Source organism: Penicillium nucicola (assembly GCF_028828085.1).
Source record: "Penicillium nucicola strain IBT 29836 chromosome Unknown utg000003l, whole genome shotgun sequence".
Lineage (NCBI taxonomy): Eukaryota > Fungi > Ascomycota > Eurotiomycetes > Eurotiales > Aspergillaceae > Penicillium > Penicillium nucicola.
The window spans coordinates 3,051,735-3,068,941 of record NW_026643127.1 but is presented as its reverse complement, the minus strand read 5'-3'; the positions used below and the strand labels follow the sequence as shown (position 1 = coordinate 3,068,941).

At 47.8% G+C, this 17,207-nt stretch overlaps 4 protein-coding genes across 4 annotated transcripts; 3 read left to right on the top strand and 1 right to left on the bottom strand.

Moving 5' to 3' along the window:
• Positions 1-391: 391 nt before the first annotated feature.
• N7511_004717 (uncharacterized protein) lies at positions 392-3,572 on the top strand (the record flags this gene model as incomplete). The annotated part of the gene is made up of 3 exons (XM_057127142.1): positions 392-553; positions 694-1,473; positions 1,530-3,572. The coding sequence occupies 3 exons, from the start codon at positions 392-394 to the stop codon at positions 3,570-3,572; spliced, it is 2,985 nt and encodes a 994-aa protein (XP_056986032.1).
• An 842-nt stretch (positions 3,573-4,414) lies between these two features.
• N7511_004716 (fungal specific transcription factor domain-containing protein) lies at positions 4,415-8,231 on the top strand (the record flags this gene model as incomplete). Its single annotated transcript, XM_057127141.1, has 7 exons — positions 4,415-4,557; positions 4,629-5,064; positions 5,133-5,327; positions 5,388-5,653; positions 6,238-6,904; positions 6,952-7,458; positions 7,530-8,231. 7 exons carry the CDS (start codon positions 4,415-4,417, stop codon positions 8,229-8,231), a joined length of 2,916 nt encoding a protein of 971 aa, XP_056986031.1.
• A 742-nt stretch (positions 8,232-8,973) lies between these two features.
• Positions 8,974-10,146, top strand: N7511_004715 (D-alanine--D-alanine ligase family protein; the record flags this gene model as incomplete). Its single annotated transcript, XM_057127140.1, has 2 exons — positions 8,974-9,339; positions 9,499-10,146. The coding sequence occupies 2 exons, from the start codon at positions 8,974-8,976 to the stop codon at positions 10,144-10,146; spliced, it is 1,014 nt and encodes a 337-aa protein (XP_056986030.1).
• A 955-nt stretch (positions 10,147-11,101) lies between these two features.
• Positions 11,102-11,650, bottom strand: N7511_004714 (uncharacterized protein; the record flags this gene model as incomplete). Its single annotated transcript, XM_057127139.1, has 1 exon — positions 11,102-11,650. One exon carries the CDS (start codon positions 11,648-11,650, stop codon positions 11,102-11,104), a length of 549 nt encoding a protein of 182 aa, XP_056986029.1.
• Positions 11,651-17,207: the final 5,557 nt, after the last annotated feature.

The window sequence follows — 17,207 nt, the reverse complement described above, 5'->3', positions numbered from 1 at the left end:
CGATGCGATGCAGTCTACGTAGCACTCTGTGAGAGTGTTCAAGGCTCTTCGTAGGTCCTGGACAAGCTAATCTAAACATTAGCGATAGAATAATCATAACTTCACATCTATCACATCTATCACACCTAATATTGTTCCCATCGTACTTTATCCGATTCACTTTTACTTGGTAGCTGTAATAATTCTGATTCCATTTTCCTCATTCTCTGCGGTTTCATACTCCGATTTTGTCAATTAAAGTCGAGGCGGAGTGCACGTCCCGACGCGTGACGCCCGACCCACTACGCCTTGAACGCGATTTGACAACATATTCAACATCTTCAACGTCTTTAATTGCAAGAGTTTGTTTGCATTCGTCGCGTTGTTACACGATGCCACTCTAAACGCGACCATGTCCTCGCGTATAGTACCGAACATCCTGGATCCCCTCACCTCATCCGCGCTGAACAAACTGCACGAACCAACCCCTCCAACACTGAAGCGCAAGAGAAGCGACGATGATGAGATCAACAATTTTGCTGGCCAGCTTGCGACCCCTTCAATTGTCATCAGAGTGAGTTTACTCCAGAGCATACCAAGCCTACCCAACCTCCTCCAAACCACCCTCAACCTCTTACCAACACCCATTCCCTTCCTCGACCTGACCTAACCTGACCTGACTTGAACTTGGTAACTAACAAACAAATCAACCAGGCCCACGCAGCCTCTCTATCAGATCAACCTTTAATCCTTGAGCCAATAACTACCCTCCCCCGCTTCCGCCTCCCCCTCTCCTGGTTAGACGATACACCATCCTCCCGCTCAGACGATGAACCAGGCGGCCTCTTCACAGCGGATATCCCGACGCTGGAAGTTGACCTAGGTGCCAAAGCTATACCCACTGTTCTTGCAGTCCGTTTACTTGCCAATGGCACTCTTTACATTGTCGAGCGTGTAAAGAGGGGTATGTACTCGCTCTCGAAACTCGCGCGATGGGTTCATGAGGGTGATATTGTCGTTGCGGGGAAGGGTTGGGCTGAGATTGAGGGCATGGATACAGATATGGATGTCAAGAAGGAAGTTGTTAGGCATGGAATCGTTGACGAATCTACTGTCCTGCCGGATGGGTTTGACTGGTGGCAAGCAGCTCAGATTGACGATCCAATTTGTAGCATTGATATGAATGTGGGACCTGGGTACAAGCCTGCGCTGGACATTGCGCTTGTCTTTGGTTCGACTGAGGCTAATGTCGGTGTTTCTGGGGGTTCGTTTGTTGGGGTTTTTGAACATCGAAGTCATTCGCTTGCGCCGTCAAGGAGCTTTGATGCTGCTGATGGTGATCCGTTCGTTACTGAATCCAATGGCGTTGCGGATGGCGGGGAGGCTATGGACGTTGATGGGGTTGAGTCTCATGTCGTTGATATGCAGCAATCGCCTGAGGAGCTTTTGGATGGGATGCGGGATCATTATTTGCAGGCTCTTTATGTTTCAAAGGTGCTTTCATTCGCGAGTATTGAGACTTTGGGGGGTGTATGGCTAATTGTTCTTAGACTTCTGTGGCATACTTTGCTAAGGGCCCTTTGACGCGCTGTCGAAATGCTTTCCAGGCGCGGGTTACGGAGCAATCACATGGATCTGCGGAGCTTGTTGAATTCTATCGTGAGGCTATCCTTGCAGCCAAGAAAATGGATCTCAAATACAGAGAGGCAGTGCCATCAGCAGTTCGTGACGCTGTGCTAGCGGACTCTGATGATGGTGCGAAATCCAAGAAGCGGAAGAGCAAGAAGAAGAAGAAGCTCGGTAAGAATGGTCTATATCCTGAGGAGGAAGGGTTCATCCATCGGTGGTGGAAGGAAAGACTCACGAACGAGTCTTCAGCCCTGGAGTCACGCGAAGCAGAGTCCAAGAAGCAGATTTCTGATCTCAGGCTTCGTGAGACCCAGCTTCAGATTCTGTTGATTCTGGAAGTCATGGTATTGGAAATGGGCATCGCCTCAGCAGAGAAGAACAACGCCGACAAGGAAAAAGAACCAGAAGGCGAGAAGCAAACACCGAAGAAATCCAAGGCCAAGAAATCTCAGGATTTGAACGTGCTTCTCGAACTTCACCTCGATCGAATGTGCATTTGGCATGCTGTGAGCATGGAAGATACATCTGCCGCCGACACGGCAAAGGCTTCCTCTTTCAGTACCAGCCATATGTCAGGCAAGAAAGTCGAAAGTGATGCAGTGCGCGACTTTTGCACGGAAGTTATCATTCCATTCTATGCTGCGCGTGTCCCTGACAAGTGCAAACTGATCACACGCAAATTCGGTGTATCTGGCGGCATCTCCCCTGTCTCGAAGAAAACGCAATCAAGCAAAGCGCATCGAGTGGAACCTGGTGCCGAAGTCAAGCGACAGCAGCCAGCACAGAAGCCTCGGCGGACATTACAGCGTGTGCTTACGGATGAGAAAGCGGCAGCGTCCCATGTCCGGCATCCGGGACTAAGTCGTTCTAATACCGCCCCGTCACAGCATAATATGAAGCGCGATATAGCGGAACCTTTGCTGCCTACTGTTCTGAGCGGCAGTGTCCGAGGTGGCATTCACAAAGCGAAGCGTACGGAAAACCGAGAGGTTGACCTGAATGCTGTGGCGCGACAGCATGAGACCAAGTTGAGAAAGGTCCAGATGCTGGTCGACCAGAAGAAGGAGCTAGATGCTGCTATTCACGCGCTGCGGAAACCAAACCGAGAGCTCGTTTCCAAGGATATCGCAGACGATGCAGTCAAGCGCGTCACAACCAGTGGAGGCAGTTCAAGGAAGTCAAGGAACCCTGTTCGCAATCCGTTCGGTGAAGGTGTACAGGTCATGGCAACTCCACGAGGCAATCGAAGGAAAGAGATGGTAGGTCTACCGCCGCTGCCTCGCAGTCTGGCCCCGTCGCGATCATTCGCCGGTGTGGAGAACTCTCCTCTCGGTGAGTCTCCGCTCATGGTTCCCTCTTCAAGTCGACGGGCGATATCCTTCTCTGGCGCGGATTCCGATCCTTTCAACCCGCATGACGGTCTCAATGGACGAGGTCCGCGATCCAGTCAGCCCGACGGGGCTGTGCATGAAACTCCCACAAGGCCCTCTTCCACAATCTTCCAGAGTAAAAGTGGACTCGGGGACTCCATAACTGCCTGTCGACCGTCTTCCTCTTCTGGAAAAGGTCTCTTCCGGGTACCTCACCTCCCTGCTCCCCGCTCTATCAACGAATCAATGGTGCCAGGTACACCTGTCCATTCGCGCCACAAGACTATTTCCACATCGACGGAGACAATGTCCTCATCTCAACAGCTCAGTTGGTCTCTGACCAATGCGCGATCTTCGGCGATCATGGAAACGCCCCCCAAAAAGCGTGCACTGCAAGAGACACCCACTACCCCCTCTATACTATTCCCAAAATCTCCCGACGCCATGGTTGTCGATCCTCCTCGGGCTCACTCTCCGCCCGCTGTCATGGGCACGCCAGTCAAAGGACCTGCGGCTGTACCAGTGACACCCGACAAATCGCAGTCGAAGTCGATATACGAGCAACTTGGCTGGGATGATGAAATGGACTTTTAACGTTCACTACATAAGCATGTCTGAATCCATAGCGTGGTCATTTATCATGCATTATACGCGGAGTTTGCTGATACTCATGATTTTGTTATGTGTTTTATTTTTTTTCACTCTGATTTTATTGGTGTTCGGGTTATTACCCCTGGGCTGTGGAGTTCAAGCTTCAGGTTAAAGCATGGTTAAAGCACTGGCTTAGCAATGCGTGGATTGAGGCTCAGCTCTGGCATTAGGGCTTTATATTTTTCCCACGTTACTTCAGCGTTTACATGCAAGACATTCATTTTATTGCGAGACATTCATTAGTCGATTTAGTAAGATCTAGACTACGCTTTAATATCGCAGTAGGTCTTGGCTATAGAACTATTTCGAGAAGCTCTGAGCGATCAGAGTCAAGCCACAGGGCGAACAGGCAGTTGAATTGCAACCCAAGCAACTAAATTAAGTGTTGATCTTCACAGCTATCACCAAATCTATCCACGCACTAAGTCCACTAGCAGCCCCCGATACCCCTATTAGTGCCCCGTTAGTGATACGACTAGATCGCCATTCAGAAGCCTTACGCGTGGCCCCACCTTCAAGTCAAGGCCGTATTCGTTTTCAATAATCTTTCCTCCTGGAGAGAGCTTTCTCCCTCCTCTTCTCTTCTCTCTCTGAGGATATGGAAGTCTACTCCATCAATTGGCCCATGCAACCCCGACCTCGGGCAAAGAATCGCACACATCCAGGCCTATCATATACCTGAAACAATCCCCCTCAAACCTCAATGCGCGGCCAAAAAGTCTGCCTTAAAGACCAAATCAATTGACTGTCGCGTCCTTTGCCCGGGCGTGCCATTGAGTCTTATCATGAGTGAACGTGAGCTTCACCACCTGAAGCACACGGTACCACACAAGGGACAACCACGACTATACGTCCCAAACACACTATGGACACGCGCATTTTCGATAACAGTGATCGCTGAAACAGTCGCCACATGCGCAATTGAAAGGTATGCGCTCGATCTCCCTGAAATCTAAATCCAAGCTCCAACCCGAAACTCAACTCAGTGCCATATACCAGCTGGATCCTCATAAGCCTCCGCCACCACCTCGATGACGACGGCAAAGATAATGCAAATATGCGCCTTCAGTCCTTCCTTGGCCTGTACATCTTCGCTTTACTATACGAACTCGCTCTCTCGTACGATGCCCTGCGCCGAAAGAATACAATCCAACTGGTCGGGCTCTGTATTTGTAATTTGGGCCTGTTGACCTATGGCTTTTTACAGATGCAGGAGATTAAGAGTACGGTTAGGACTGCGCTGAACGATCAAGCTGTCAGCGATCAGTTGCTGCATACTTTTCGCATTGAGATTGTGCTTGTTCCTATTATCTTGGGCGTGTGCACTATTGCTATGACCTTCTTTACGTGGAAATTGCGCGCGGAGTTCTCGTGGTCAATTTATAAGAATATAAGTGCCGATCTACAGATGAAGAGGAGGTATCTCACTTATCAGGTTCGTTACTTTGATTGTTTGGTTGTTTCTTTTTGGGAGAGAATATTTGGGAAGCTGACATTCAATAGGTTTATATCGCGCTGTTGAAATTTGACTTCTTCTTCGTGTTCGGAAGTCAACTTCAAATTATTCTTGTCGTCCTCAAATATACGGACTCTGATTTCATTCTTAACGCTTCATTGATTCCGATTACGATAGCGACATTGGTTGGGGCTGCTCAATTCTGCAAGCGTGAGAAGAAAAAGTCTCTCATTACTATGATGGTAAGCGTCAATCCAAGGCTCCTATATGAGAAGCGAACCGCAAACTCACAATTGCTCTAGTTTTTCATGCTCGTTATCATGGGAATTTTCGGCCTGACGCTTTATCGAATGCACCTGCGCAGCCAAAGCCAGCAATTCGCCTCAGTCCGGGTCTCCCTGACACTATTTTCCTCCATATCATTGTTTTTAATGGGAGTCACGCTCGTCATCTCTGTTTTGTGTATTTTGAATTTCAACAAAGGCTTGAAAGTTCACGTTATGACTCCTCCAAAGCGACGAAAAGGTTCAGTCTCATTGGAGCTTCAGGCTCAAGACATTCCTTCGCGGTTTTTGTTGCATTAGAGAGACGGGAATGGCCCCTACTACGTTCTTTTGCATTATTTCTTTTCTTATCTTGTGATGTATATATTGACACCAACTATTCCCAATATCTAATTGGAACGAAACTATCTGAAGATGTACATTTGCACAGTCAAGAGAAGACGAAGAAGATTTAACGTTGAAGCGTGACGGAAGCGGCGAAATTAAAAGTTGCCGACATCTCCCCGCCACGTTTTCTCCCTTCTCTCATCTTTAGCGCATTCCACTCGGTATGAGCGCGGATTCTTACATGTCTTCACGTCATAGTCAGCAAAATCTTCCTAGAACCCCTGCAAGGCCCAAGAAAAGGGCTGTCGCGTAAGTGTCTGTTAGTGCAACAAAGACGTTCCGCTGATAGTCTCCAAGTTGTCACCGGTGCCACGCGCAGAAGATTAAATGCTCCGGAGAGAAGCCATGCTCAAAATGTCGATCTGCGGGCTACGAGGCTCAATGCAGGTATGCGACTCGGGATCGTAAAATACGAGTGGATGAAAGGTAGGCTTTTTCGAATACAGTTGAGTGGATCAACACCATTGCTAACACACTGCAGCTACCTCGAGCAACTCTTGAGGGATAGCGAAGAGCTACATGACCGAAATCGTAATCTGAAAGAAATGCGATTAGATAGATCAGAGCAAACCTCTGACTCTAGGTCAAGTCCCGATACTGCCGAGGAGAATGCTGGCTCGATAGCACAAAGTCATCTCATAAGGAACAAGCCGTGGTTTCAATCCCACGATGCCTCAATGCTTCCTCTCTACATCAGTGAAGCAACTTGTACTGCCTTTGCCACTCGTCTATGCCAGTTTTTTCAGAATACGAAGACGCCAATGCCGCATTTTCCAAGATCGCATTACACTGACGAGTCTACAATTACATCTCTCCTCAATGAATGGACAGGATGGCCTAGCCTTGTGTGTGCGCAGTTATTGGTCAAAACTGCCCTTGGTCATATCATGTCTAGTTTTCATTTTGTTTTGAAAAAAGATACTATGGATATGCTCCAGAACGTTTATCAGACACAGAACTTCGAGAACGAAAGTATCAAGTGCAAGTTCTTTGCTCTCTTTGCAATTGGGCAAGTTTATTCGACTGTGAACGGGTCTTTTGATGAACCGCATGTACCCGGGCTGGATTATTTTGCAAAGGCATTGAGTCTTGTGCAGGTCATTCCCGAAAGACCAACCATGATTCATATAGAGAGTCTACTCTTGCTTGTATGTGGTTTCTTAACGGGTTTTTTCCTCTGCTAACATCTTTTCAGGCATTCTTCTGCCAGTTTCTGAATCGCTTCCATTCAGCCTATCTCTTCATTGGAAATGCATTGCGGCTGGCGCTGAGCATGGGCTTGAACTATAACGTCCCGCAGAGTCAAAATCTACATCTAGTAGCGCGAGAACATCGAATTCGAATTTGGTGGTGTATCTATACACTTGATCGCTTCTGGGGCTCGAAATCCGGCTTTCCTGTTCAAATTCACGATGAGTGGATTCACGTCGATCTTCCCTCAAGTTTGGCCTCTGAAACATACCCGGATCAGTTTGCAGACAGTGCATTCCCAATAACAGCTATCGAACTTGCCAAAATTACCGGCAACACGACTGGTTATATCTATTGCCAGAAGCAATCCGTTGAAAGCTTCTTGCATTCCGAACAGAAACTTTTGACTCAATTGAAACAATTGGTTCAATCTCTCCCTGAACAAATGAAGCTTCATCCAAATACATCCAACCCCAAAGATGTGATTCAGATGCATCTTCAATTCAATTTTGTAAGTTTTCAGCTTGGCTTTTGCTTTTGCTTTTGCTTTTTGTGGGGGACAATTTTCACTGACCTCTTTAGTGTGTTATCCTGGCCATCAGACCAGTCCTCTTACATGTCTTGAAGTTGACCAAAAAAGGCCGTTCCCACCAGTTCAACGATACAATCTCACCAGTTCTGGTCACTTTGAGTGAAGCATGCATTCATTCAGCAAGGCATTCATTCGCCTTATGTTTGGACGAATGGACCGAAGGATCCTTCGCAATATACGGTTATGCCTTCCCTGCATACCTATTCTCAGCTGCACTCGTCCTAATCGTGGCACGTCTTCTGCCTCTCGGGATTCCAGCCGATCTCACAGCTCCGGAGACTGCCTTGGAGATACTCAAGAACCTCAGCTTATCCGGCAATCTTGCGTCTAGAGATCTTTATGACCACCTGATACGGGTACAAATGTGTGCTAATAAGCATCCTGTTTATCCTAGTTTAGTGCTTGATCATTATGAGAATGAGCCCATTAACCCATCACCAATGGACGATGAACTACTCCCTACGTCTTCACGACCCCGCCGATTCTCCGATCATCCCCATACCTCCCCGTACTTGGATGATCTGAACACCCAGCTCTCCGAATCCAACGTGCCCTTTCTAACTACAGAAATGGCTCTTCACCAACCTACTATGCTGGATTTCTTGACGCAATCTCATTTGGACTTTGGCCTCCTTGATCCAGTGGAGACCTTCAACGACTTCGATCTTGCCTTTTCAAGGTCCTCTGATTAATGTACATTTACATATAAAGCATGCTTTTATTTGATAGCCAGACAAGCTACGTCGATTTTAACCGTTGAAAGTGGGCCATATGGCATGTAGGTGGCGTCGGCGAATTTGAAGTTAGCCGTATACCATATCCAGAATAGGCAGACACCTCGTTCATTGTATGGCATCAGCAAAGCCTTATTTATTATTATTTTGCATCTTCAGGCCGGACAATTTTGAATAGCTTTATCTGGCAAGATCAAATCATACATGCACTCAGGCTATATTACTTCTGCTTATCTTGAGCATGGTTAATCGTTCTGTGTTGGTCATTGTTTAGAAGATGGGTCGCGTATATCACACAGTATATCATTTAAAAATTGGACACGTTTCCCTCGGACATTCTGTCAATTTTACCTAATAATTGCAAAATATAACTTAGGATTCAAGGCGTCAAACCAGCGTTCAGAAAAACAAGATCTTAGCGTGCTTAACATAAATGAGACCAAACGAAACTCGATCTGGCCAAAACAACCCGGCCACTTCACACTGCATAAAGAGCCTGAGACTGCGCTAAACTTGACCGACGAGGACTTACCACGTCGTGCATATTCAACAACCAGCCCAAAAGAGGGGCGATGAACAAGACGACCATTTTCGAGCATCTGGGCAGCCATGCAGTCACCTCGAAAAGTAGATAAATGATAGCCCCCATCCCTAAAACAATCATCTACGGAAGATCTCCATTCTACACCGCCGTTCCAGAATGACCCGGTCTAAATCTAACCTTCTCATTGCGCTCATCTACGAGGACCCGCAGATATACCGCGACCTTGGATATCCGGCTTCCCACATCTCCCATTTAGATATCTGCACCCCGGCCGAGGATGTGATTGTCACTCTCCACCGGCTAGGTCACAGGGTCGTTCCTATCCCGGACGTGCAAACGCTGGCTCGAAAGCTTGGTGCCGGGGAAGGGGGGCAGTGGGATCTAGCGGTGAATCTCGCAGCGGGGGTGTATGGAGCTGCAAGGGAAGCGCAGGTGCCTGCGATGCTAGAGGCCTTTGGGGTTCCGTTTACGTTTTCGGATACAGCGACTATGGCGCTATGTTTGGACAAGGGGAAGACGAAGGTGGGGTGCACTGATTTATTTGGTTTATGCATACCGTGATGATTCCAGGCGGAAGGGGGAGAGGAGACGACAGACCGAACTGTATCCGAACTTGGTCCGCTGTCTAGATGTTAGAAAAGAGCCAGCCCTATGCAATGGTGACTAACCAGGCAATGGCAGATGGTTCTTGAGCACTACGGCATCCCGACTTCCCCCTTCGCGATCATCAATCTAGACCGATACCCCGACAAACCCATAACACCAAACGTCATTAACTCCCTGACCAAAGGGTCCAGACATGCATCGTCACTCCTGGACCCGGCGTCATACCCGCTCTTCGCAAAGCCTCTTGCAGATAACACCTTGAAGGGAATCAGGCAGTCCAGCGTCATCCATAACGTCAATCAGCTCTGCCAAGCTGCCGAAGAGCTGCGCTCCAGCACACGTGCCATCCAAGCAATCCTAGTCGAGAAGTTCCTGGCGGGTCGCGAGTTCACAGTGGGGATCCTAGGCACAGGCGATGACGCATGGGTCTTAGGGGTCGACGAGATCGTGTGGAAGGATCAGCTCAACGGGAACAGGACTTCCGACGTTGATGTTGACGTGGATGCTGTGCAGTTTGCAACTGAGAAATCCAAGACGAGTGAGAACTGGGATGGCATCGCGGATGAGATCCCAGCCAATCGGGCAGATCCGTTGGTCGAGCGCGCATGCACGGTCGCGCTGCGGGCCTGGAGAACCATCGGCTGTCGTGATGGGGGGAGGGTTGATATCCGCTTCGATAGTTCGGCCGGGGTGGCTAATGTTCTCGAGGTATGTGACGACTGATTCTGTAGAGAGGGTCATGCCATCGGGCCATCGGGCCGAGATGTCGATGACCTCAATTGCTTGATTGAGCGGATATCCTGATGCTGTGTCGTGTACTCTTGTTTGCTTATCTTCCTTGTTCCTTCAGGGCTGGCATGATGGATTGTCATATTGACGTCAACTCTGATCGTGTCCTGTGTATCGTGTACTGTATACTAACGGTTGTCTGTGATATAGATCAACTCATTGGCGGGTTTGAAGCCTGAGTGGTCTCAGTTGCCTGTAATCGCTGCCCACAACGGCATGTCTTTTCAAACCTTGTTTGAGCATATACTTCGGAGCGCATTGAAGCGGGCTCCAGCACAATGGAGGATGTGACATCTCTATGATGAAAGCTGACCCGATCGGCGGGTACCTCGCCACTGGTCCTGACTCAGGCCCATACATAATCCATGATCGACTTCTTTTCCTATTCCACCGGGTCCACAGCCCCCAGTCATACTTTTGGGGCCTGCGTTAGTTCTCCAGACCATGACTCCGGGGCAACAGATCGTCACGATGGGACGTCGCCGTTTTGGGAGGATATCAGGTGACCGGGTACGCGGCTTGGATGAGTCATGTTCGCCATCCGCCAAACCTGCCACTTTGGGAAGTCAAGAATAGATCGGTGGATTGTGGAGGTGGAGGCGAAATGGTAGGAAACGGATGTTACTATGGAAGGTTTTATTTTAAGATGTTTGGGGAGAAAGATATTTGCCCAGCAAAAAAAAAGGTTTCTTGTAGATTAATCAAGACATAGTGTCTGAATGATAATTGAGTAGTATGTACAGTGCTCGTTTTGGTTGTTCATCAAAGTCGTCAAGTCATGGTATCGTAGGTCGCAAAAAATGGTTCAGGAAATGCTCGGAGGTCAAAGGATGAAGGTGTGAAGGTGGGGAGAATAGTAGAGTAAGGGCATCGTCAGAATCGCGCCAGTTTAACCCGAGATGGGCGAAACCATGCATGATCCTCCTGTCCAGAGGTGTTTTGATGTTGCCTCCAGACAGTTACGGCCCTTTTCCAAAAAACCATTTTCGCTGGAGTGTTCGGGAGAAGGTGGGGAGGCGGTGGGAGGAGGAACAGCGACCGGTTCGGTGCTGATGGAGACTTGTTGGTTGGTGATTTCAATCTGAGGCTCATTGGCCGGGGCGCGGATCTTCGGCATAGGCAGGTCGGCGTTCTTCATCTCCTCCAGATCATCTTCCTCATCGGTGTCCTCAAAGTCGAATGAGCTGATGCGAGACTTCATATCGTTCTCGGTCCACATCACGGAGCCACAGTGTAGGCGAAAGTGAGCCACGCAGCGGCGCAGGTCGGGATCGGGAGCCGTGGCTTCACGGGCAAGCTTCTCCTTGGAGAGATGTGTGAGCTTGTATGGGAGGGCATTGCGGTTTGCCATGGGGGGCCAGCGTTTCTTTTGTGGAATTGGCACAGAGGCAGTGGGCTTTGGTGTCTTGGGTGTTCTTTGTGTGGTACCAGCGTTCATGATTGAGGCTGGGGAGTCGATTTTAAAATTGCAACCATGTATGTATGGAAAGGTTGGGGTTTAAGGGTGTTGAGTGTATGAGTGTCGAGTGTAGAGAGGAAGAATGAGTAGGTCACAGTTTTAGGAACAGAGAACTATTAGAGAGCCCAGGAGAAGGCGGGAGAAAGGCTTTAAGAGAGGAGCAATTCTTATACGTGCAGATCGTGCAATGGGGAACCTGGTCCAAGCGCTCTGCCGTGTCACCAGATCACGAAACCGGTTCTAGGCCTGTGATGTGTCAGGCCCAGATCCCTTTTTTTTCCGCCAACCCTTGGCTTTTGGTGGCTTGTTGTATATGATTCATTAGAAACCCTAACATCGTGGTTGAACTGTGGTTACGTGAACTTTACCCCGTATTGACCATCAGTGTTCTATTTAGTTCCCATTGTAATTCTTCCGTGAAAAAAAATTGAAAGATTCTGAGGGAAGTTGGGACAGTGGAAAGGGGGTGTGAAAATTCTCTGTACTCGGTGGGCATATTCGGACCCTCCAGGTGGAGAGACCCAGTTTTCTGATCAGTTGATGCTTCGAAAATTTTTCGGTGGGGACCCTTCTGCGGAGCTTATCTTGCGTTATCCGTGAGGATCCCTACTGTATAGTACTGCACTGTAGCGAAAAGAGAGAAAAGACAAAAAAAATGGGAGGGAAAAATAGAAACGTTGCATGGGGAAACTCACGATCCCCACGGATTACCTTCCCTGGAAATCCGAACCCCCTCATCCCCCCCCCGTGGCAACGTTTTCAGTCTCACGATGCGAACGATAATACTGACAATGACCAGGCGTGTCTATGTTGTTATTTTCCTTGAATCAACTGCAAACAGAAATAGAATTCAACTTTCTCTCTAAAACTACCCTGATCTCCCACCGTCTTCTCTAACCATCGCTTCTGTTGTGGATGCCCAGAAGGCGAGGGTGACTCAGCAAACCCTAACTTCGCGCATTCAATCCTTTGACAACCCTAGAGGTCCACTGCTGGACATTCCCCGACCACCCTCTTCCCCCGGCTAATGTGGTGAATGGTCTTGTGTGTACATGTGTACAGGTACACCGACCCCTCCTAGCATTCCACACACTGGTGTCCCACTCATATTCCCCCTCCTGACGATCTTTCGAGCGCCAGGTGTCCATCCGCCGAAGACGGCCAGTAGTCCCAGAGTCGCCTGGTTATAATATCCGCCGCCCGTGCGACTGTGGCTAAGCTCCAGACCCCTCTTTACTGTAAATCGACTGTACCCAGCCCTTCCGCCGAGACCAACCAAACAAATCAAATGGTGGCGCTTTAATATGGAGTCCACTAGTCCATGATTTGGCGCTCAAAAGACGGCAATATGGCAATGGCAAATATGGTGTTTTCCGATGGCTCCGACTGGAAAAATTTGTCAGCCATTATCCCCCAATTATTAAAGGCTGACTAGATATACACTTTGTAGTAAGCTGGGCGGCACAGCAACCCGGGGACGGATTACAAGTACATGTACCTCAAACCCCAAAGCCCAGACCCAAAGAGAAATCCAGAACAAGTCAGGCAGTCATAAATTGCAGCGCAAGACGCAACACCGTTGACGAAGCCGACTGCGGCCAGAGGCCAGAATCAAGATATGGCCAGATCCGCTGCAGTAATGAACCCCACTGTTTCCAATGTGCTGGTCAAGGCTATTGCAGCCACTAAGCCGAAGAACCCAGTCTAGAATGTCCTCCCAAGGGCTGGACAGTGGAAAGCAGGTTCCTCTCTCACGCTAGCCGTCGTAGCTGGGCCCACCACAGCTTCTAGCTCGAACTAGTTCTCTCACATGTGTTGAGCTAATAAACGTTTATGAACGAGGCGTTGGGTTTCAGATTGTGATTTGCTCGCGTCCTGCTGCAGATTTATATCTGCTTTGTCTGGTCGGTTCCATGCAACCGCCATCTTACTTTGGGATGGATACACTCTAGCGGCGGGCGCCCGACATTTCGAGGCTTGAAAGTTCAACGGATGTTGTCCGTGCCGTACCGCGGTTTCTATGAGAACCACGAGCGACCGTCAATAAAGTTGAGGGCCTTATCTGACATTGAAACAGAAAGATTTATGACGTTATTTACCCGATGTCTCAATTTGGGCTTCTTGTTTCACTGGGCTTTAGGGTCATTAAGGGATCACATGAAAAATGGCTTGAAGCCCATTATAATATTTTTCAATAATACTTGAATTGGGTCACTCTCGCGATGTAACTTATATCCAGACTGCACTAATTTCAATTGATTAGTGAAGGTTTATTTTTTTTTGACGTTAACTTATTTTGTTTTTTTTTTGCTTGGGATCGTGTCAGCAAAAATTCCACGCTACTTTCCTTTATTGGAAAAGGGGCAAACGCTCAATCCAGTTTTACAATAACTAGTTTTTTTTTGTTAAAACAATGTCTCCAATTTTGATACAGTCTCACAATCCCATTGTCGATGTAGCATTCTATATTGACATAAATTCGCCCTACCGTGGTTCGGACTCGGCCCGGCCGTCCCGCCGAGATCTTTATACTGAGTTGGACATCTTGCGGTCGCATTTGATACAAACAAAAATCAGATTTGGTAGGGCTTGAAGAATCCATGAATGATCCATGTTGCTCGTGATGAATCATATAAGATTCGAGTTACTCAGCCCGTGAAATAATTGTGTAGCTTTTCGGGGGGTATTCTGGTCTCTATAGAGTAATTTTGTCTTTATTCTAGTGACCCTACATGTAGAATCAACTCAGATCATGTAAGCCTGAGATTCAATAAAGTAGATAACTCAAATGTATCGTTAGAAGTGATCTTGCTTAGCGCACTCTGATGAATATCACCATAATCATTCAGGTCTCTAGAATCTCTACTTTGTCTTCCATTCGTCTCAAGGCACAGACCTACATTCAAGCGTCTTGGCCATGACCTCCTAGAATGCGTTGTCATTCATGATTTGGTTCTTGGTCAGATGACCGCGCAATCCAACATTGTAGTATGTTAGCGTCTGCACCATGTGATAAGTGCCTATCCTTCACCAGATTGTTGTCCATTATTCTATCTCGTATAACCAAAGCCAAAGGCCATTTAGCCCAATAGAAAGAGACTCAAGATCTTTCTTAGTCCCGCTAGTCCCTTTCAATCTTCTTTGATTCGTCAAGCCCCAGCGACAACTACTGCACCGTATCAGACGACTTCCCCAGCTCCAGAGCATCTACAGATTCAAGAACTTTACACTTTGCCGATCCTGCTCAAACTTTGGGTCATGGGATTTTTACCCCATGCACACTGCACCTCGCCTACCGGCTCCTGGTGCGGTCTGAAACATTCCTCGTTCACGCTACTGCCTAAACGAAGCCGGGGTTTGAACGTGACAATCATTGCCGTGTCAGGGTTGATTTTCCCAGATTCAGACGTACAGCTGCAGCTAATGTAATTGCTGGGCTTACTAGAACCGTTGCGCCATACAGTAGATGTCAGAGGACATGGAGTCGGTGGGCGCCACTGCCGTCGTTCCGAGATCTCGTATCTGTGGAATTATGACTTGACATCAGGCAACTTTTACAACAAAACCCCTGGCTTCATTCTCTAATCACCTCTATTGGATCCAATGAGTATTTCGTTTGCCACTCGGTGGGCAACTTGGTTACCCGGGTTCATCAACCGCTCAGATCTGTATGCAATATTGAAACAGGGGTCATAAGCCTTTCCACGCGCCTAGTATATACGTATGATCTATGAATTCAGCCTGAGTCACTCGGATTCCGAGGCAAAATCCTGGCGCCAATTATATCATAGTCGGTGTACTTGATTTGGGGTTGTGCGTCTAAAATGACACATACTTAGGACACCTTGACTAAATTTATGCCTCCAGCTATATACAGAATGAATTACAGACACTCTTCATCCCTGTATATTTGTAAAATCAAATCAAAATCAAATCTTAAGCGGACTGTCGGTCATTGAACCTCTTCCAAGCCATGCTAAAGGTCTGTGTACTGTGACAGATCAAAAGCTAGGAGATAACAGTTCATATGTGAGTCTGTACAACACATAGGCCCTGACGCACAACGCTTCGGGTCATCTCAGGAATACCGAATAAGGAAAAAGGTTGACCATGGCCCCTGGCGTTCTGTCTTGTTTGTGACGCGTGATGACATTGCCTGCGTACTTTACTTTATATTTCAGCGCTTGCTTGACATTTCCCCGCAAATCATGGCTGACTGGCTGTCCCAGAGACTCCCATGAACGGATATAAGATTCTCCAGGATAGGTCAGGATCTGTGCCGCCCGTTCCATCGCAGGCTGCCGCCGTTCCAAGGCCTGTCAACCAGTGGGGTTTGTTGATCTCCGGGGTAGACATCCTGGTACAAACTCCCGGTCAGAACTAGATTTTACGGCTGGAATATGCGCATAAATGTGCTGCTAAAGATTTGGTGTCGCTGTTGCATCCAGAAAGAAACTTCTTGAACTTTGACCCGGATATTGCAGTAGGTAAAAGGCAAAAAACGCTGCTGGACATTTGATCTTTGACATTTACAATGACTCGTGGTTACGGCCGGCTATCATTGTTAGCATCTAAAGTCTGTCTCAAGAAAATGGCTCCGCGTGTGTCGAAACATAGTTCCCCGAGAATGAAGGGATACAAAAGAAGCGATGATCTTCTACGCATTGTGAACCAGACTTGTATTTAGCTAAGTGGCGGTAATGTAGTAGTCATATGTAGCGTTGGGATTTTAATTACTCCGTTTTTGTAATTTGAGTCTATGTGGTACCTATTTGTAGGGCGTGGCCTTGGTTAATGGAAATTATTGAGTGCTCTGCCAGAGCCCAAATTAGCGAAAATGTAGCCTTACGTAGCGTAAACAATACAAACGCCTGGATAGCAGTGTCAATAACTCATGAACTAAACATCGATTCGTTATTTGAGGTCGTAATCATGACTGCATGTTGCATCCGGCACTGTGGACTACATTGGATATTCAATTAAAATGCATATATCGATTCCTGCAAGGTCTAAATTGAGTCTCCGTGATCAATAAGAGATCTAGTCTCTAATTCTGAACTGTAGAGTCCCATTGTACTCTATTAGAGCAGCAGCGTTTGTTGTCATCTGTGTAACTGGGAGAAAAGCCGGCGCCGAGCATGGAAAGGGCAGCGATGCAAGGCCGGCTGTTGTGAAACCCGGACCAGGGTGTATATTTCTATATTGTTTTGACTGATTTCCAGTTTGGACCTTGTACAGTCACATATTTGCGGTGCAGTCTGCCTATGTCAAGACGGGCGTTATTGTGCCACCTACATCTTGCTCTACCTCGTACAGCCGTTGCGGATGTTGCGGTCCCCGAGTATAACAATACTTAATTCCGAGCTCGGCGACAGCGTCGACATAGTCAATACCGTCGTATGGAAGTTCGATTAATGCTGATTGGCCCAGTATAGGGTATTCTATTTCGCGCATGGACCGTTGATCGACTCCCTAGTTCCCGCTCAAGTGACCTTTTCTTCCCGTCAATAGCCTCTCTTTTGGTCATCTGCTAGGT